Below are 21,982 nucleotides of genomic sequence, written 5' to 3'. Positions count from 1 at the left end.
TTGAATTTTGATCTGTCCGTGGGCTAGTGATATGCACTACAGTTCTGTTTCACGATGCTAGGGAGCAGCAATGAGCCCCAGCTCACAGGCTATGACGTGATCAGAAGGTTAACAACTGATGCTCTACAGTGTACCATGTGGCTAAGTGAGGGTATTCAGTAGGCGAGGTGTATTCAATACACTTTGAACTTGTGACATTTTCAACTAACCATGGGTTGATCAGGTTGTAATTTGACAATATTCTAAGTCAAAGTGTATCCACCCATTCTGAGTCAAGGTGGTAAAGCATGCACTTCTTCCAACTAAAGGGAAATACATGAGGGTTCACATTATTAGATGTTCAATGACCATGTAACAGTTGAAAACAAAGTCTACGAAACAATAACCTGGTTGTTAAGGAGGCTAATCTTCAGGGTGAGCAGAGTATTGTGAAGAGAGATGGCAGTGTCCTTTCTGCATAGAGACACTGGAGAATCATGCTGGGGACAGAAGAAGTGGCTGGACCTGCAGGTTCCAGTCTCAGAGGAGATACAGGGCTAAAGATGACTGTGGGATGAGCAGGAAAATGGTTATGGAAGGGAAGGATGTCATACAGCAGGAGGAAACAAAGAAAGAAGAGGCCTGGGGCAGGAGGGTGACTTTAGGCAGCAACTGAGAAAGAGCAGGTCAGAGTGCAGACGTTATGACAAAGTTAGGAAGGAATCCCAGAAGAACAGATTCCTAGAAGTCCAGAAAGCAAAGAATGAAAACACAGGTGTTAACTCAACAGGATGATGAATTGGATGAGAACTGTGTGTCTCCTTGGGAGTGGGGAAGAGAAGTCTGGGGGGAGAAACTGAAGCCCAGAAGGGAGAGGGGCTGCTTTGTAAAGCACCCTGGGCACAAACTTTAAATGTGGAGTCCCAAGTTCTGCATATACCTACCTTTCTCGCAAATTTTCTCTGATACTTTACTAGGTGTAAAAGACCAAGTTCCTGCATATCACTGGAAACAAGTTTTTATAAAATGCACAAAATACCTGTAACCAAGAGCTACTTGTGACAAGCAAAAAAGTCTTTAGTCTTTCCTGCTCTGGACATCACCAGAAGCTGCTCATGAAATGGGGAGGCACAACACATGAAAGACTTTCATGAAAGACTCTAAAATCCAGGGAGTTGCAAGTTCAGAAAACATAAAAGTTTTCCTCAAGAGGCTGGGACTGGGTTACAGCAATTAAAAAACATGCTGCCTGCTTTCAAGGAAGTTGTTAATAGGTGCTTTAAAAAAAAAACACACAGATGAGGAAGAAAGAAAACCAACATTCATTGAAGCCCTATTGTGTGGTAGGAACCTTCCCACCACACACCCTTATCAGAAGGTGCTCTACATTTATTCAAAAGAGGAAACTACAATGGTGGGTGTTCTTGAAAGCAATTTTATATTCCTAGAAGAAAATACGAAACAAGCCAGGATTTCAGATGTTTATAACAGCTAAACAATCATAATGAGACAGGGCTTGTGACACAACCCTGCTAGCTATCTGTAGAACAGATGACCTCTAAGGTCTCTTCCAGTCGAGCTTTTTTGTGATCCTATAAATAACTGAGAATCAAGGGCAACAGTGTTATCCAGAGCACCTGGGATAAGCACCTGCTTCAGGCAAGCCTTGCCCACAGGCACAGCCAATTCCTCATAAGGATGGCAGTGATTAACTGGGTTTGTAATGAGTGCCAACAGCACAATGAAATCAAGTGCTATGATGGCTCAATTAACCAATGCTCTGGAAACGGAGTGTCTTTACAATGCAGTTGGCTGTTCTGCCCCCAAACTCACCATAAATCATGGCTGTTGGTGTGTGCTGCATGGCTCACAGTAATGCTCTGAGTTGGGAGATGCCCTCTGTCCACTGTCCATGAACAGGGCAACCCTAGGTCTGGTCCTTGGTTCTTTCTTGGCAGAGACCTTGCTCCTTCCCACTATCCTTCTGTGTACACTGTATACCTGCTGCAGCCTGGAGGGGAGGTGGCCAGGCCTGACTTCATCATCTGCTCACTCCCCCACCCACTTCTCTGGTGTGGCCCACTCTGATTGGTGCTGAAATTCCAAATATGGGCCAGGCATGGTCTTCCTCCAGAGAGCTCACAGTCTCCTGTAGCCCCATACACAGACACAAATCCACATAATTCCTAGAGTTTGGGGCAACACTGAGGCAACACACTCATTTCTTTAGGTAGCAGCTGGAACTCACACATGAAATACTATCCCTGAAAAAAGGAAATGGCTTAGTGTTTCAACAAGAATGAAGAATGAATCTGAATACAGAGTCTTCCTGTGATTAGCAGAACCAATTGCTCTCAGGAGTAGGACTGGCTCTTCATGCATCCTTCACCAAGTAGAGCTTGGACAGGGAAGAGGAGCTTGCTGAGCCTGGCGTGGAATGACAGCTGCTAAAGCTGCTGGCTACAACTCCACCACTCCTGGGGAGTCTGTGCTCTTCAGACTGCTCACAGCGGCTGGGTCTGGTGTGGCCTTTGCTCAAAATGATCTCCAAGTCCCTTCCATACCAGCACCTTGTTACAGAAGCACACCTACTCTGTTTGGAGAGGCAGAGCAGACTTGCTCTTCCACCAGCAACAGTCCTCTGCCTTGTGAAGGACCATTGACTTGGAAGTACCAAGCAGAAGCTCAAGGTAAGGATATGATGTGGCCAGGACAACAAAGAGAAGCCTAGCAATAGGTCCCAGATCTGCCCAAGGTCACAGAGATACAGTCCACATGGTCCCAAAGGCTAATCTGTCATCTAAGTTGGGATCAACATTTGGGATCAAAGGCCTAAAATGAAATGGGTTGTCTTAATGTGGTAGAACACAATGATGGTGAAGCCAGAAAGCATTCATACTTCTCTAGCCCAGGAGCATCCACTCTGAGTGGCTAGCCCATGACATCATTCTCTAGTCACCTGAGACCTAGGATGTGCAGCTGAGCAGGTAGTAGGGTTCTAGGCTTGGAAGGCCAGTGAACATGGAGCCAGGAATACAAAGAGGACAACCAAGCTGATTGTACAGAGACAATGGATAAGAATCTGAGGGGAAGGCATTGGTGTCAGTACAAACAAACAACAGTCATCTCAGCATACTTGACCCTATTCCAGTCCACAGGAAGGAAGGCCATCCATCTAGAGTATTTAGATAGGGTAGAAGCTGGGTTAGAGAAATTAGTACCCCAACCATGAGTGAGGAAGGTGCAAGCTGCAGAACACCAGGCAGTGGCCATAGCTGCTACTGCTCTTTAATCTTTTCTCTACGCCCCACTTGACTGAGGAATAGCTGAAGGCCCAGGATCTGGTCAAGACCTGGCTGTTGGTTTCACTTGTTGTTGTTCATTGGGTCAAGAGTGGGTCCAGCAGGGCTGACATGGTGCTGGGATCACATCCAGTGCTCTGTGTTCCAGTTCTCCATGCAAGAAATTTTCCCCTATCTCTAATCCCTGAGTGCTAATGATAATTAAGTGCCTAAATCCTGTCCCTACCTCTCCATGTTCCAGGGCCTTCTGCAGAACAGGGCTTTGTCAAGTTCTCGATGCTATAGTGGTAAAGTTAGAACTCTGAGTGGGCTATGGGAACACCAGGTGGCTGGGCATCATGGTGTGAAATGTGTGTGTATTGGGGGGGGGGGGTATCCTGAGATCCTCTGTCTCCATCTCTATATTGCAGCAATTCCCCAAGGCCTAGGTTTTCAATTTCCACTTTTTAAGTGCCTAACTTGTCGGATCCCCCACCTTGGGCTTGAATTAGCTCTGCTCCACAGTTATGGCCTTAGTCCACCCTCCTATACCCATCTGATTTCTCACAGCCATCTCAGTTGGCTCAGACTTCACCAAGCTGTCATAGCCTTCAGGAGCTGCAGAGCCATAACGATACAGTAGCTGACACTGACAAATTACTAAAAGCCTAGCTAACAGGGCTAAAGCACTTATTCTAAGAAGTTGTTTTATCTATAGTTAAGCCCAATATATCCTTGGATAGTTCAACTGACAAAAGTACAAACCATCTAAGGATGGCAGATGAACTGACAGAATACACAGATAAAAGAAAGCAGGTCAGCTCAATTCCCCATCCCTATCAGAACATCCTGGAAAGAATCCAGGCGATTCCAACTTAGGGAAGAGAAGTGGTAATTACAACTGCACCATCCCATGTCTCCCAGAAGCTTAAAGAAAAAAATTAAAATGAAATAAAAATAAAAATAAGGCAACTACTACTATGTCCCAGGCACTTTCACGTTTCCTTACTATTCACCAGCCTCACCCTCACCCCATGCACTATCATCCTGCTTTAATAGATGAAAAAGCCAGTTCTTGTGTATCTAAAGATGCTTGCCAGCACCAGCCTGCCTAGCCTCCTCAGAAGTGTGAGCTTAGCCAGGTCACTGCCTCCCCTTAGACCTTGGTTAAAAAATGAGGAGTTCTGAACTCTTTCCCTGGATAGGAGAAAGGGTTGTGGCAACTGGAAGAAGTCACCTTCATCTGCAGTTGCCATGGTGCTGGAAACACAAAGGAGGCACTTGGAGAACACAGACTGAAGGGAGAATTTGCCTTAAAACTGGGATCCTCATTAGATCAGAAGGCTCCAGCAGGTCTTACTGCGGGGGTGGGGCGGGGGGTGGATTTCCAATGGAGGCTTCCTTATGCCTTCTACTCTGTGAAGTGCAGGGAGAAGTCTACACCCAGGCCCCAACCTAGAGCACAGCTTCCAACTCTCTACTTCCTGTTGCCTAGGAAGGCAAACCTAGAGGCAGAAGTCAGGAGAAAATGCAGATAGGAATGAGAAGGCCAGAGGCTACTGCACGGGTCCAGGCAACACTGTGCCTAAGCAAGAGTTCAGGTCTTAAAACAGAAAGTATTACATGTGAGGTATTCCAAAGGCAAATTTATTTGATAAACTTAGAAAAAGGAATGACTTGCTGTTTTTTGTTCTTTTTTTAGAGGCCAAATAATTGGGAAATCAAAACAGAGACATGGTTTAGAGGATAAAAAGGATCACTGAATTTCAGATGACAACGTGTAAAAATGTCTGGCAGGGTAGATGCAGACTGAAGACTATAAAGTGGTGGGTTTATTTATTTATTTATAAAAAGACTTTGTGGTATTTCTGCTGGCATCCCTTCATTTTACTCCCATAATAATATGGCAAAAATGTGGAGAAAGATAGCAGTATAACGAAAGTGCCAGGAAAAAGGTATTTCACGAAATACACCAAACATTTAATAAAAATTGACTTCCATGTCTAATGATATCAGAACCAGACTAGATATAATACCTAATGCTGGTAAGGGTACACTAAACTGGCATTTTCATAATGCTGGAAGAAAGAATCCTTTTGGAAAGCAATTTGGCAATAATGTATCACAAGCCATAAAGTGTTAATATTATGGCCTAATATTACTTCTAGGAATCTAGCCTAAGGAAATATTCAAAAGAAAGCAATAGAACTGTGATAACAACTGAGGATATCTAGCACACAAAAATGTTCATTATCTATAGTAGAGAAAAATTGGAAGCCACTCAAATATGCAACCATAAGGGAGAAATTAAGAGCACTATAGGCCCCTGATGGAATCATTATATAGGAATTAAAATGTTAGTTACAAAGACAGTGTGGTAACAAGGAAATCTGCTTTTCACTGGATTGCTATATTTTTAAAAGGACAGAAGAGCAGGATACGTGACTACACAGACATTATGATGATAACTTTCATGTTCAGATAGCTGGTTCTGGATACACCTTTTTCCTCCTACTTTTCAAAGGGATGGTACTGCTTTGGATAGAAAATAAGTGAGAATGTTAAAATCAGCAGGTGGGGCGGTACCTTGGCTCCATCCACACTGATGATCCGATAGCTATTCCTTGTGACATCGTAGAAGTAGGAAACAGTGACAGCTTGCTTACTTGCAGGCACCCAGTTCTTCTTGGTGCTGGGGTCAATCTGGAAGACATGCGCTCGGGTGGTGAAGATGGGCTGTTCTCTGTAAGAGGAGAGATAGGCATGTAAGTTGATGCAACATGACTTTTATGTATAATTTATGATTTCTAGGCTACCTAGTGCCCCAAAAGACTTTAAATAGCTTATTCAGAAAGATACATATGCATGAGGACAATTAAAATAAAAAAATGGAAGAGAAAAAGACACACCAATGAGTAGTTTCTGCAACCCACACTCTGTTTGCAAGGCAACTGGCCTCATTGAGCAATTTGCTTAAAATGCAACTCCCTGTTGAGAATTTCTGCATCCCTGTCAAGTGTCCAGTTCCTTCTCTGACATCCTGTTGACATTCTTAGGATTTTGGAACCATTTCAAATTTATTATGGGGGATTCTGTAACAAATTTAAGATTGTGCAAGCCATTTATTGCTTAATGTTATATTTCTACTAAGTACTTCTCAAATTTCCATCATGATTTTATATCCTTCTGGTTATCTCTTTAATTTACTTTTGGAATAATTTAAGGACTTTACAACTTGACCAAGTCTTAAAGTTTTATGTAGAAATCATCAAATTCACCTCTTTTGCTATTCTTGAGCTACAGTTTTCTGCCTTTTTCTTCATGTAGTCGCACATTATCTGTGTTTCTTTCTGTTTAGTGGAGAATTAATTAGATCCTAACAATAGACATTAATAAATAAGGCAGATGAATAAAAACTGCAATGGATTGCACTACATAATCACATTTTAAGGTACCTACTTCACAAACTAACACAGACTCATCACAAAATATATTAATTTCTGAAGACAGGGTCTTTGGGCAAACTGTCTCAAAAATCCTTTAAGTGTTCAAAATAAGATGAAAATTGAAAAATAAAAGCAACCAGCTTTGCATAAAATTCTACATATTTAATAAGGACTTATTAGAAATACAAAATTAAATCAAAAGGTTTAATTTTAGTTTAGCCAAATTAATTTTTAAAATTCTTAAAATGTCAAAAGAGATGACATAAAAAAAAAATGGACACCCAAGTGTATACAAAAGCCAAAAAAGAAAGTGAATTTAAGTACACTGGTCTCTAAATGGAGTACTTTTAGGCAAAGCAGTCTTTGAACTCATCCTGACTGTGGAAGAATCATTATTGGAAAAGAAAGCTCTTGAGGAGAAATATTTTCCTAGAAAAGCAATTTGCCATTTGAGCCTCATGCAAGGAACATGGAATAACATGATGATGTCAGCATAGTTTCAGGGAAATGAAGAAACCTTCTTTATGACTATTTTTCCAAGGCATGCTAGTAATGCTACTTGAGTGCAGTTGTTTCTAGAAGCCAGAAGAACAGCCAGAGACTATCACTCTTTTCTCCCCGAAACTTCTTTTCTAGGTTCCCCTGAGCAGGACAAGTGACTCTGGGAATGTGGATTACTAGGATATTTCACTTCCCTCAATAAAAACCAAGTTCACCCACCCACTCAATCCTAAACCAACACCCTTTCCAGTGCCTGGGTGTCAGCTGTGGAAACAAAAGGAATATTCTCACTGTAATTTCTCACATCTGTTGTCAAGAGGCCAGGCTGTGAGGAAAATGTGCACAATGAATACAAGCTCTTGCAATCAAGTCCACATGGGGAAGTCTGATGTCTGGATGGCCCAGCTGTGCCACTGTCAACACAGCACTGTATTTTTCTAATCATCTAAATACAACACCATAAAGAAAAAACACTTCTTCACATACAACATTCTCTTGCATATGTAAGAAGAAAGAGTGATTTAAAGGGCAGTCACTACAGAAAATTTTCAGAGAATAAAACTGTACTCAAATCTCTGCCTCTCTCTTCCACAGCACTGAATGGAGGCCCATGGGTCAGAAAGAATTCTTCATTAGGGAAGGAGCCCAGGCTTTCAGATCTTTCATCTTGTTCCTTACACTGAGGTAGAGTGACTAGATCTAGGTGTTGGCAAGCTCAGTATTTCTTCTGCCATCATGATAGAAATTAGCTCGGCATTTACTAAAAATATGAGTTCTCAGGCCCCATCCTATGCCCCCTGGAATCTGGCTCTCTGAGGAAGAGGGCTGAGGACTCCATTTCTAATAAGAATTCTGGGTGATTTTTTATCTTCAAGGAAGCTGGGAATATGGTCACATTGGATATTATCAGGTTATCTAAGGAAAAATGGAAGAAGTAAGCCCTAAAACCAGGATTTCTCCTCCAGAATGAAAAAAAAAAAATTATACATCATGATCCCCACAAAGTTCTCCCAAGCTCCAGGGGGCCAGCAATGGGACCCAAAACAGGTTCTCCAGATGCAAACAATGGAGGCAAGGGGCGAAAGAAAGGGAATGATGGAGGGCAGTTTGCAGTGGCCAAGCAGGGCCCTCCTGCAAGCGCTCTCTGCCCTGGGGGCCTATAGGAATGAAAAACTGAGGACAACAATGTGGAGAGAGTAGAGGAGGAGGGCATGGAGACAAGAGAAGACAGCAGGGCTTTCTGATCAGTCATAAGCAAAAGCAGCCTGCCATTTGCTTGGCATGATTGAGGCCAAGGTGAGCATGTAGACCAAAAGGGCTCCATCTCCAAATCTGCGTTCTTGGCTCTACAGATGGACTGAAGTTACTTGGGTTATCCTTGGGACCCCATCCAGAAATGCAAAGATGTAGGGAGGCATGGTGAACTCAGCTGGACACACCCTTGGTCACCATAGCCAAGTCCTCCACAGAGAAGTGGCTTCTCTCACACAGAGATCCAGGAGGGGACACTACAGGGGGTCACACCAGCCCCATTCTGAGGGTGGTCACCATGGCAGGTAGCTATAGCCCTTCTGAGGCCAAAAACTTTTGTTCCTCAGTCCCAAGGCCCTGGACAGATGGGAGAACCTGCACAGCCAGACTGGCAGCAGCACTGTATACAGGTACCCACCCATAGGACTGTAATTTCCACATGAATAACCAAATCTGAGAGCACTGGGGAGTTTCAGGCTGTTCTTCTGAAATTCAAAAAGTCTACTGTTATTTCAAGAAGCAAGGATGAAAAGAACAGCCAGTGGCTGACATTTACTGAGTGTTTACTGTTCTACAAGGCTTTACACGTGACTTCTCACTTAGGTTCACAACAATCCTATGGGGAAGGTGCCACACAGATGGAAAAACAAGAGGCCAGGTAAACTGCCTTGTGTCACATCGTTAGGAAATGGCAGATTTGAGCTTTGAAGTCAGTTCTAAGTGTCAAAGAAAGCCTTCCTGTTAATACTCTTTCCCTAAAATGAGAGTTGTTTGTAGTATGCAGCTTCTGAGGTGCCTCCCAATGTAATCCCCTCCCCTTGAGTATGGGCAGGACCTGTGACTTGCTTTTAACCAATATGGGAAAGGATATAGGTTGTCACTTGTGTGATGAGTTTACATAGATTGTGATTTCTGTCTTTCTAGCAGACTCTCTCCATTGATTTTCTCTTGCGGACTTTGATGAAACAAGCTAAGATGATGGGGAAACCCAAGTTTCAAGGAATTGAGAAAGGACTCCAGCCAACAACCAGAAAACTGAGGCCTTAATCCAATATCCCTGGAGGAACTGAAATTCTGCCAACAAACACATGAGTTCAAGAACAGACCTTTCTGCAGTACAGCCATCAGATGAGACTCATACCTTGGCTAACACTTTGGTTACAGCCTTGTACGAGACCCTGAAGCAGATGATCCAGCTAAGCCTTATTCAGATTCCTGACCACAAAAATATGGTTCTTATATTAACACATATTAATTGTATGAATTAATGGGATTTATTATGTTATTTCCATACATGCACACATGATGCATGGATAATGCCCATCCACCCTTCTACCCTCAACCCCCTTCCCTTTCCATTCTTGCCAGCACCCTTCCCACTCCCTTAAAGTTCCTTCTTAATTTCTTTCTCTTTCCCCTGCTTGCTACACTTCACCATTTTTAGTGACCACTATTCTGCTTCATAGTTCCATAAGACTGACTTATTGTTTTCCCTAAACAAGTAAGAACATTGTGGTATTTGTCTTGTTTCACTCAATATAATCCTCTCTAGTTCCATCCATGTTGCTGCAAATGACAGTTTTCCATTCTTTTTAATAGCTGAGTAGAATTCCATTGTGTAAACATACCACATTTTCTTTATCCATTTCCTCACTAAAGAGCACCTAGATTGATTCTATATCTTGGCTACTATGAATAGTGCTCAATAAACAAGAGAGTGCCCTTATCTTTCTGGATGTCAACTCCTTGTTGGATGTACCATTTGCCAATATTTTCTCCCATTCTGCAGGTTATCCCTTAATCCTGTTGACTGTTTCCTTTGCCGTGCAGAAGCTTCCTAACTTGATATAACCCCACTAGTCTGTTTTTACTTTTGTTGTCTATGCTTTTGTCCTATCTTTAAAAAAAAAAAAAAAAACACTTTGCTCATACCAATGTCTTGAAGTGCTTGCCCTATGTTTTCTTGTAGTAATTTCATTGTTTCAGGTTTAAGATTTAGGTCTCTGATCTATTTTGAGTTGATTTTATGTATTATGAGAGAAAGGGATCTAGTTTCATTCTTCTACTTATGTATATCCAATTTTGCCAACACCACCAAATTTACTGAAGAGACTGTCTTTTCTCCACTGTATTTTTTGGTTCCTTTGTCAAAAATCAGTTGGCTGTATGAGCATGGATTAATTTCTGGATCTCCATTCTGTTCCATTGGTCTATGCATCTGTTTTTATGCCAGTACCATATGGTTTTAGACCACCCCAACCTTTTTTGGGTGGTGGTGGTGGTGGTGGTGGTGGGGATTGAACTTAGGGTCTGTGCACACTAGGTAAACACTCTTACCTACTGAGCTATGTCCCTAGCCCCACCATGCTGTTTTAGTAATAGCTTTGTAGTATCTTTTGAAGTCAGGTATTGTGATGCTTCCCAGCTTTCCCCCTCCCCGCCAGGATTGCTTTAGCTATTCTGGGCTGTAGTTCCATATGAATTTTAGAAAAAAAATTTCTGTTCTATGAATAAAGTCATTAGAATTTTGATGGGAATTACACTGTAAATTACAATTTACAGATCATTTTCAGTGGTAAGGTAATTTCTTCCAATTCATGAACACAGAATATCTCCATTTTTTTGTGTGTTGTCTATAATTTTTTCACCAGTGCTTTCTAATTTTTGTTGTAGAGATCTTTCTTTCACTTCCTTGGTTAAGTTTATTCCTAAATATTTTTTGTACCTATTGTGAATGAGATTGCAGAAATACATTTTTAATACATTTTTTAATTGTAGGTGAACACAATACCTTTATTTTAATTTTATGTGGTGCTGAGGATCGAACTCAGTGCCTCATGGTTGCTAGGCAAGCACTCTACCACTGAGCCACAACCCCAGCCCGCAGAAATACATTTTTATGTGCATGTGTGTATATTTTTTCTTTCCAGTTCTGGGGATCAAACTTAGGACCTGTGCATGCTAGGCAAAAACTGTATACCCCCTGGCCTCCAGAAATATGTTTTAAGTTGCTAAGTTTGTGGTGTTTATTACAAAGCAATAGATAACTAATACATCGTCTTTCATAGAAAATTTACTACACACCAAGTAAATGATACATATTCTCATTTAAATTTCTCCCAAAAGGGCTGCTAGTGGACAGCATTATCCACATAGATAAGTGAGCATCTCAAGACAACTTCTGCAACCTGAGCAACAAATCTCGACATTTTTAAGGGCAAAATCAGAGAACTTTACAAACTCAACCACAAAATTCAGAGAAGCAGACCCCAACTTTGAAAGAGTATTTTGCCTCACCTGAGAAAGTAAAAGATATGGAACTAGGACAAAGAAGGCAGTTCCTATAAGCGTACAAATCAGTAAAAATAGAAAGATTTAAGAGAATCATAACTTTCCAACCAAGAGGCCACATTTCCTTCCCAGCAGGGAAAAGTGGAAGAATGTGTGTGCCAGAGAGCAGAAAATGCCTTCATATCCAATTTTATTCTCCTTTCTTTGGTGTTCAACGCTCAGGGAGTATATTTCAAATATACTCCCATTCCTTCTTCACTACTTTAAATAGAAAGCAGATGTTTCCGGATGGCAAAATGCTTCTTTAGGCAGACAATATAACCTACTGTTCTCTTGTATAGTCTTTTTAGAGCTGAATAAACACCAATTGCTGTTCATTGAACACATTTTGGAACCTGACAGTAATTGTCCCCAAGAATAATTAGACAGTCTGTGCAGCATATGTATGTTTGGAATATGAAAACCACTCGGCAGAGAGATCACTCTTCCTTTTTTTGGCTTCATGTGAAATGATTCTGCAAATAACTGGCAATAACTACTTTTTACAGAAAAAAAATGATGTTCTAACTTGTCATAATCCTTCACTTGCAATGCTTAGCACTAGCCTTTTTTTCTGACACAACTCTGTAAAACCTCATGATTCTTATTTTTCCTACTTCTATTTGATTTGACTTATAACAAACTATTCAGACATTATTTTAAGCTGTTTAACAGTATTTCAAAGTCTCATAAGGTGCCTTATTAGTCTGGAGTCTTGAATTCCTTCAAACAAGACCCATACAACAGCAAGAAAAGTTTTCCCCCACCCCAGATGGGTTAGGCATAGCTCACCCAGCTTCAAAGGCTTCCCAGGCTCTGTCCCTGACAGGACCAGCTCAAGGAGCTTTGGAACAAGCACCTAGCACTCGCCCCTCACTAGACTGGCTTCTGTTAATTTCTTCTAGCACTTCTGCATCATCTGTACTTCCATGTGTCCATGCCATTGCACTTGCCTGTCACTGGGCTCCAAATGTCCTTCCTCTGTTTGGCCTGAAGAATTTTAAGTCTTGCCATAGTATCTCTTGAGGTCTGACACATGCTCTCAGCTTTCTGTTATTGTTGTTTGTTTCTATGGTTCTTAGGATGGAACCCAGGGACTTATACATGCTATGCAAGCACTCTACCACTGAGCCACACCCCCAGCCCTTTCAGGGCACAAGCTTTTTGGCTGAGCATGCATTATAAAGGACCACCTGGTAGGCTCACCTGACTCCTGGTCAGCACTCCAGATGGTTATCAGGCCCCCAGCCAGAAGGGCCAAGTCCCCAGAGCCTAGACAGAGAACTAGGGAAAAGGACAGGCAGACAGAGCGTTTTCTCACAGACACTCCCATGCAAGGAATCAAATTTACAAGCATACTGGCATTCTACTCCCATATGAAAAACACATAAGATTACTATAATTTGCAGATATGACTGCATATCTAGAAAACCCAAGAAAATCAACTGAAAAAGTGAAAAATTCAGTAAGGTAGCTAAGTATAAGATGACTAACTATAAAATACATCAATAGCCTTCCTATATATACAAATAGCCAGATAGAAATTATTATTTTTTAAAATTTTTTATTTGCTCTATTTAGTTATACATGACAGTGGGATGTATTTTGATATATCAAACAAACATACACGGAATATAACTTGCCATTTTTGTGGTTGTACATGATGTGGAGTTATACTGTTTGTATATTCATATTTGAACACAGTAATATTATGTTTGATTCATTCTACTATCTTTCCTATTCCCATCCCCCTCCATTTCCTTTATCCTTTGTTAATCTAGTGAACTTCTATTCCCTCCCCCAGCTTATTGTAAATTAGCATCCACATGTCATAGAGAACATTCAGCCTTTGGTTTTTTGGGATTGACAGCCAGATAGAAATTATAATGAATTTTTGTCATATATGGCTCAATTTATATGGAATATCCAGAATAGACAAAACAACAGCAAGATAAAATATATTTTTTATTTCTTAAATAGGCCTCATACTACAATTAGTTGAATTACTTTAATATTTTCCTATTGATAAATGTATCTAGATGGATAATCAACAGGTAAAAACTATTTTTATTTTATTTAGTTTGCACAAGTATTATTTATTAAGTAGTTTATTGTGTGATTTCTTTGAAAATCACATTTTCTTTAAAATAAGTATATTAAAATCCAAAACATCATTAAGATTTTCATTAGTATACAATTTTAACATGAACGCTTCATTTACATGAGAAGAAGCTTTGTAAAGGGCTAATTCTACTGCTTAATCCTGACAGGTTGCTTGAAACACATACTTTTCCTAAAAGAAGGCTGTAACCGAGATATGAGGTTCAAAGAGAATAAAATCTGTAAAATACAAAAAACTCAGTGTCTCAGAATGCCACTTAATGAAGCCTCTGTTTGACTGGCTAGTTGTGTGAATTACAATTTTAAATCTTACATAAGTTCTATTTTTCTCCAAACATGCATATCCTTATAATACAATAGAGAAGACAACAAACATTAGATGTTAACTGTTGAGCCTTTTTACTTTTTAAACATAGTCAACATTTTTGTTTCTTTTTCTTCACAGTCTGGAATGCATTTGATTCATTAGCTTGTGTGTTTGATTGCTAGGGCCATGTTTCCTTTAATCTTCTTTTTCCCTGACATGAATGCCTTTGTTGGTTTTGGTTTCCCTGAAAACATTTTGACAGGATCATCGGTAGACATACTCATCACCACATCTGCCCTAGCAGAGGGCTCTCCATGTATGACATTCCTGCCCTTGTTTTTCAGATCTAGAAACCACATGCCACCGTGTCACCCCATGAGTTTAAACTGATAGATGGCTTTCCCACATCATCATCATTGGAGAGACCTTCATTCTAAATGTTTCTCCATAGCTCCAGAACACAGTTTTGACTGTGGCTCTGACTTCTCTTCTTTAGATTCTAGAATAGCACCAGATGATTCCACATGCTTGATAACTGCATCTGGGTGTTCACCTAAGAAATCTGGTAACAAAAGATGGCCCAGTTTAATTGCATAGATGTCAAAATTTTTTATTCCTGGGCTGGGGTTGTGGCTCAATGGTAAAGCATTTGCCTAAATTGTGAGGCACTGGGTTCAATCTTCAGCACCTCATAAAATAAATAAATAAAATATAGGTATCGTGTCTATCTACAACCAAAAATATATATATTTTTAAAAATATTTATTCCTTCCCCTTCTAAGATATTTTCATCAATAACAAAATTGCCCTTAAAACATTTTAGCTTTTTGAAAAGGGAATATGCAGCAACTGCAATTATCTCAACTTTTCTACATTGGCTTTCAATCCCAGATCCTCCCAGCATTCCATAGCATAAGTAATATTCTAGGACATTAGGCATTGACTGATACTTCACCTTTAAATTCTTTAAATTCTTCTACCATTCCAAGCACACACATAGATATACCATGCTCAGCAATCATATAAACACAGTGCCATTTGAACCACATAGGATTTAGCGTGCTGAGATTGAGGATATGAGCAATTTTCTTTTTCCTAAGAGGAATACATGATGGGGAAGTAAAGCAGGTACCTCTGAAGTTCACATTTGACATAAGACCACTTTCTTTATAGGTGTTTCCACTGTGTTAGTCAAGCTAATGGTGCTGCCATTATTCACCAAAATGTCAATTCCTTTCAATTTCTCTACTGCCTTCTATCTTCTGTCACTGATTAGTGCTGTTTACTTCTCCTATCAACAATACATGGCAAGGCCCTTACTCCAGCTGCTTTGATCAGTGTTGGGTAAAATGACTTCTATAGTTCAGAGGAGATGGCGGAAATAGCCATAATGAATTTTTTTAAATCCCTACAGGGGTGGGTGTGTAGCTCAGTGGTAGATCACTTGCCTAGCATATATGGGTTCAATCCTCAGCAACACAAAAAAGAAAAAGAAAAGAAAGAAAATAAATGACACTCTTATTCCCTAGAGTACCTGACAGTTTTTAAGGAGCTCCAAACATACTTCTGATATATTTGTGGCCTGCTTGTGTGATACGAGTTTGACTAAGTTCTAGGGCTGGTTCATAGTCTGAGGGTTATCCCAGGGGCCATCACATTCATTTTAATGTGCTCTGGAAAACTGCCCCAACTCTGAAAGTGATGGGTGAGTCCTAAGCAGTGGGTGAAGATCTGGATAGGGAGTCAGGGAGAGGCAAAGTTGCAAAGAAGCAAAGCCAGGAGGGAAGGCAAATATCTTCATGGGTGGATGCGGGGCTTTTCTGAGGATGTAGGATAGGTTAAAAAGTTTTGAGGGGCTGGGGCTGTGGCTCAGTGGTAGAGCACTTGCCTAGTACATGTGAGGCACTGGGTTCGATCCTCAGCACCACATAAAAAGAAATAAATAAAATAAAGGTTTTTTAGAAAAAAGTTTGTGAGAGAATGAGGGAAAGGTGAGTCTTGACCAGGGACAGGAGAGAGAATAAACAAAGCTTACTAGCAAGACTGCAATGCCATTTCATATTCAAATGGCACCCCTCATTTCCTGCACAGAAACCCTTCTCCCACTTCAATGCATTCTCCCTCTAACCCACTCCAGAGCTCAGCAAATCTGTTAGGTTTAGCAGATAAGGGGGAAAACAGGCACAAATGGTGTTCTCAGAAATCAGGAAGGGCCACTGCAGCTATAGGAAGAGGTAGTAGGAGATGAGGCTCAATGTGGGCCAAGCCAGAGAGCCATGGACTTTGAGTGCCAAGCTAGGGAAATCTATCTTGGGACTAGCATCTACTGACTATGCTCTGTGGAAAATTTACATCAAAGCTATTTTCTCTTCCAAGTACATTTCAAGGCCAGGATTGGTGGCACATGATTGTAATCTTAACCACTCAGGAGGCTGAGGGAGAAGGATGGCAAGTTTGAGGCTAGCCTCAGGAACTCAGCAAGACCCTGTCTCAAAACAAAAAATAAAAAGAGCTGGGGATGTGGCTCAGTAGTACAGTGCCCTGGGTTCAATGCCTGGTACCCCAAACAAAACAAAAGAATATATTCCAAAAAAAAAAACAACACATTATGTAGGAAAGATGTTAAATGCATTTGGATAGTTTTGTTTTTTTTTTTTTTTTTTTAAATCATGCAATATCACCTTTAGGATGTGGTATTCTTCCAGGAAATAACACAGGGGCCAGATGATATGCACATATCTGTCATATGAGCTGCACACAGGCATGTAACCTATACTTACAAACTACAAACTACTTATTATATACAAACGATGCAAGAATGGACACCTTCTATTTATGATTTACTATCTATGGAAGGTATCTTTCTTAGGATTTCAAAACATATTCATGATTTTATTCATGGATGTCACATTAAACATTTACACTATAAAAACTCATTCCACTGGAATCCATGGTGAACAGAGTAAATTTTAATTTTTTAAAGCAGTTTTATGATTCACACACTGTGCATTCCACAAGCCAGAATTGGAAAACATCCAAGTAATGATTTCTAAAAAACCAGGTGGTGAGCTGCCAGAGTCACAACAATTAATGATTTCTGGGACAGCCTAATTCAAGAGAGTGCAAAATCTTGCTGCAGAACAGTTTGTGTTCTTTTGCTATAACACATCTGTGCACAAAGATTTTCACATTAATCTGCAAAGAAAAGACTTTATGCCATACCCGATGTGAGGCTATGACTTGGCAACATCATTCCTAATATTAACCAAATATGATTTTTAGTCTTTTAAGACTAAGAAAATAATGTTCTCAATTTTAAATGTTAAGGGCTTTTGTATTCGTCTACAATAAAAAGGAAATGAGATATTTGTACTAATGTACTTTGATCTTAATAAACTAAAAATAACATTCTTTGATGATTTATTCTATTACAGTTAATAAACTATTCCCATATAAATGTGAATAATCTTGCAGCAACTAATCATCTGTGAGATCATATCTTGCTGCCCACTTTACCTTAGAGTATGCTAAATCTTTGATCTGTTGATCTTCCACTAATATATCAAAATGTGTAAATTGTCTCATGGTAAAACAAATTTAGGAAATGCTGATTTATTTTCCTTTTTTTAACTTTAATTTGTTATATAGGGCAGTAGAATGCATTTCAATTCATAGTACCCATATAGAGCACAATTTTTCACATCTGGTTGTACACAAAGTAGAGTTACATCATTCATGTCTTCATACATGTAATTAGGATAATGATGTGCATCTCATTCCACTGTCTTTCCTACCATCCCCTTTGCCCTATCTAGAGTTCATCTAATCCTCCCATGTCTCCCCCAACCCCATTATGAATCAGCATCCTTAAATCAGAGAAAACATTTGGTATTTGCTTTTTGTAGATGGGCTAACTTTCACTTTGCATAATATTCTCCAACTGCATTCATTTACCTGCAAATGCCATGATTTTATTCTCTTTTAATGCTGAATAATATTCCATTGTATGTATGTGTGTGTGTGTGTGTGTGTGTGTGTATATATATATATATATATATATATATATATCACATTTTTTTATCCATTCATCTACTTAAGTGCATCTAGGTTGGTTCCACAATTTAGCTATTGTGAACTGAGCTGCTACAAACATTGATGTGGCTGTGTCCCTGTAGTATGCTGTTTTTAAGTCCTTTGGGTATAGACCAAGGAGTGGGATAGCTGGGTCAAATGGTGGTTCCATTCCCAGTTTTCCAAGGAAACTCCATACTGCTTTCCAGATTGGCTGCACCAATTTGCAGTCCCAACAGCAATGTATGAGTGTGCCTTTTCCCCCTCATCCTTGCCAACTCTTATTGTTGTTTGTATTCTTGATAGCTGCCATTCTGACTGGAGTGAGATGAAATCTTAAAGCAGTTTTGATTTGCAGAAAATGCTGATTTTTGAGCAAAGGAGTAGCACTGTTTGATCCAGTTGAATAATTATAGCACGTGTACTAAGAATGTGTAGAAGAAAGAAGAGGCTGGAAAATACTAATGAGGCACTACACAACTCTCCAGGCATGCAGAGATAGGGGCCTGGCTGGGAGCAGTGGGCTAGTGAGATTTCAAAATGTGGCATCAGAATTTCTGGTTTCTGGTCTAACATGTAAAGAGCTTGAAAGTCGCCACTCTATCTTTACTAGTAAAAGATGAACAAACTCAACAATCAACAATGTATCTTGACTCTATCACAGAAGTGAGGTCACAGGGCAAACCACAGCACCCCCCTCAATTTGGAGAGACAGAGAATCACAACTTACCAGAGCAAAAACCCATAAATGGAAACTTTCGTGAGAATCAGTACCATGGCTGAAAAACCTGCACTGTAAATGACAAACAGTCTTCAGCTTGTTGTATGCCAATTTGAATTAAAACTCCATGAGGACACCATCATAGGGGTGCTGCCACACTTTGCCACACTTTTGTTGCTTTTACTTCCAGAAGTCTACAAAGTTCTTATGAAAAAATTCAAAGAAAAATTCCCCCATGCTTCTAGCTGGTAGAAAGGAAAGTAGCCGTTCTAAGGAGTTGTGGCTCAGTAGTATAGTGCTTGTATAGCATGTGTGAGGTACTGGGTTCGATTCCTGACCCACATAAAATAAAAACAAATAAAATTCACCGGAGCTCTCTGTTCTTAAAAGGTGTGTGCTCAGGAGAAACTGATTCACCAGAGCACAATCTGCTAGAGGTATGAGTAGAGCCTCACTGACCTTTGAGACTGGAAATACCCACCTCCAGTACCCTCTAGTCTTCTGAATGGACAAAGGGAAACACCCTCCTCCAGCACCCTCAGCCATCTGGACCCACCTAAAAGGGGGAGGAAAAAAACTGAGAAGCACTGGTGAAGTTCACAGTGCAGGGGCACAGGCCCACCCTGACTGAGGCCTAACCACAGGACTATAGAACCTTCCTCTTCCCACACAGTACCACATTACTAAAGGCCCACTTGGAGCAGTTCCTTTTACCCAATACATCATGTTACCTTTCAACAAAAAATTACAAAGCTGGGGCTGTAGCTCAGTGGCAAAGTGCTTGTCTGCATGGGTGAGGCACTGGGTTCCATCCTTAGCATCACATAAAAATAAACAAAAAAAATAAAGGCATGCTATCCATCTACAACTACAAAAATAAATAAATAAATAAAAATTTAAAAATTACAAGGCATACTTAAAATGAAAAAGAAGAATTTAATTTTTTATTTATATATGACAACAGAATGCATTATAATTCTTATTACACTTACAGAGCACAATTTTTCATATCTCTGGTTGTATACACAGTATATTCACACCAATTTGTGTCTTCATACTTGTAACTTTGGATAATAATGATCATCATATTCCACCATCATTAATAACCCCATGCCCCCTCCCTTCCCCTCCAACTCCTCTCCCCTGTCTAGAGTTCGTCTATTCCTCCCATAATCCCTCTCCCTATCCCACTATGAATCAGCCTCCTTATATCAAAGAAAACATTCGGCATTTGGTTTTTTGGGATTGGCTAACTTCACTTAGCATTATCTTCTCTAACTCCATTCATTTACCTGCAAATGCCTTGATTTTATTCTCTTTTATTGCTGAGTAATATTCCATTGTGTATATATGCCACTTTTTTTTATCCATTCATCTATTGAAGGGCACCTAGGTTGGTTCCGCAGTTTAGCTATTGTGAATTATGCTGCTATAAATATTGATGTGGCTGTGTCCCTGTAGTATGCTGTTTTTAAGTCCTTTGGGTAGTGAGATGAAATCTCAAGAGTGGTTTCGATTTGCATTTCTCTAATTGCTAGTGATGATGAACATTTTTTCATGTATTTGTTGATTGATTGTACATCATCTTCTGAGAAGTGTCTCTTCAGGTCCTTGGCCCACTTGTTGATTGGTTTATTTATTTATTTATTTATTTTGATGTTTAGCTTTTTGAGTTCTTTATATACCCTAGAGATTAGTGCTCTACCTGATGTGTGAGGGGTAAAGATTTGCTCCCAAGATGTAGGCTCTCTATTCACCTCACAGATTGTTTCTTCTGCTGAGAAGAAATTTTTTAGTTTGAGTCCATCCCATTTATTGATTCTTTATTTTAATTCTTGTGCCACAGGAGTCTTATTAAGGAAGTTGGGGCCTAATCCCACATGATGGAGATTTGGGCCTACTTTTTCTTCTATTAGACGCAGGGTTTCTTGTTGTATTCCTAAGTCCTTGATCCATTTTGAGTTGAGTTTTCTGCATGGTGAGAGATAGGGGATAAATTTCATTTTGTTGCATATGGATTTCCAGTTTTCCCAGCACTGTTTGTTGAAGATGCTATCTTTTCTCCAGTACATGTTTTTGGCACCTTTGTCTAATATAAGATAATTATAGTTTTGTGGGTTAGTCTCTATGTCCTCTATTCTGTACCATTGGTCTACCAGTCTGTTTTTGTGCCAGTACCATGCTGTGTTTGTTACTAATGCTCTGTAGTATAGTTTGTGGTCTGGTATAGTGATGCTACCTGCTTCACTCTTCCTGCTAAGGATGGATTTAGCTATTCTAGGTCTCTTATTATTCCAGATGAGTTTCGTGATTGCTTTTTCTATTTCTATGAGAAATGTCATTGGAATTCTGATCAGAATTGCATTAAATCTGTATAGTGCTTTTGGAAGTATGGTCATTTTGATAATATTAATTCTGCCTATCCAAGAGCAAGGTAATCTTTCCACTTTCTAAGGTCTTCTTTGATTTCTTTTCTTAGGGTTCTGTAATTTTCATTATATAGATCTTTTACTCTTTCATTAAGTTGATTCCCAAGTATTTTATTTTTTGAGGCAGTCAGAAAAATTAAATATGTAGGTATAAATTGAACAAATAGGTAAAAGATCTACATGAGGGCCAGGCTCAGAGGTGCATGCCTGTAATCTCAGCAGCTTGGGAGGCTGAGGCAGGAGGATTTTGAGTTCAAAGCCAGCCTCAGCAACTTAGTGAATCCCTAACAACTCAATGAGACTCTGTCTCTAAATAAAATACAAAATAGGGCTGGGGAATGTGGCTCAGTGGTGGAGTGCCCCTGAGGTCAATACTCAGTACACCTCCTCTACATGAGGAATAGTATAGAACTCTGAAAGAAATATCAAAGAACCAGATAAATAGAGATTTTGTTGATTCTGTTGCTAAAACCAAATACCTGATACTGGGTATTTTATGAAGGAAAAGGGGTTATTTAAAATGCTACAATTGGAGATTCAAGAAC

General features: G+C 39.9%; 1 protein-coding gene across 6 annotated transcripts in view; it reads right to left on the bottom strand.

The window, feature by feature from the left end:
* Positions 1–21,982, bottom strand: part of Homer2 (homer scaffold protein 2) — a 134,216-nt gene that overhangs the window by 26,245 nt on the left and 85,989 nt on the right. For 4 of the 6 annotated variants that reach the window (XM_048790180.1, XM_015493013.2, XM_015493014.2 and 1 more), the window contains one exon: positions 5,847–6,003. Coding sequence is in view for 5 of the 6 variants with exons in the window: in XM_015493013.2 (XP_015348499.1) it covers positions 5,847–6,003 (157 nt within the window). In the remaining variant the exon portion in view is untranslated. Of the gene's footprint in view, positions 1–5,846; positions 6,004–19,489; positions 19,565–21,982 lie in introns of all 6 variants that reach the window. The other 2 variants (XM_048790176.1, XM_048790177.1) reach the window with 1 other exon arrangement.

Source organism: Marmota marmota, unplaced genomic scaffold (genome assembly GCF_001458135.2).
Source record: "Marmota marmota marmota unplaced genomic scaffold, marMar, whole genome shotgun sequence".
Classification (NCBI taxonomy): domain Eukaryota; kingdom Metazoa; phylum Chordata; class Mammalia; order Rodentia; family Sciuridae; genus Marmota; species Marmota marmota.
Note: the sequence above shows the minus strand (reverse complement) of the source record. Positions and strands in the feature narration are given on the sequence as shown.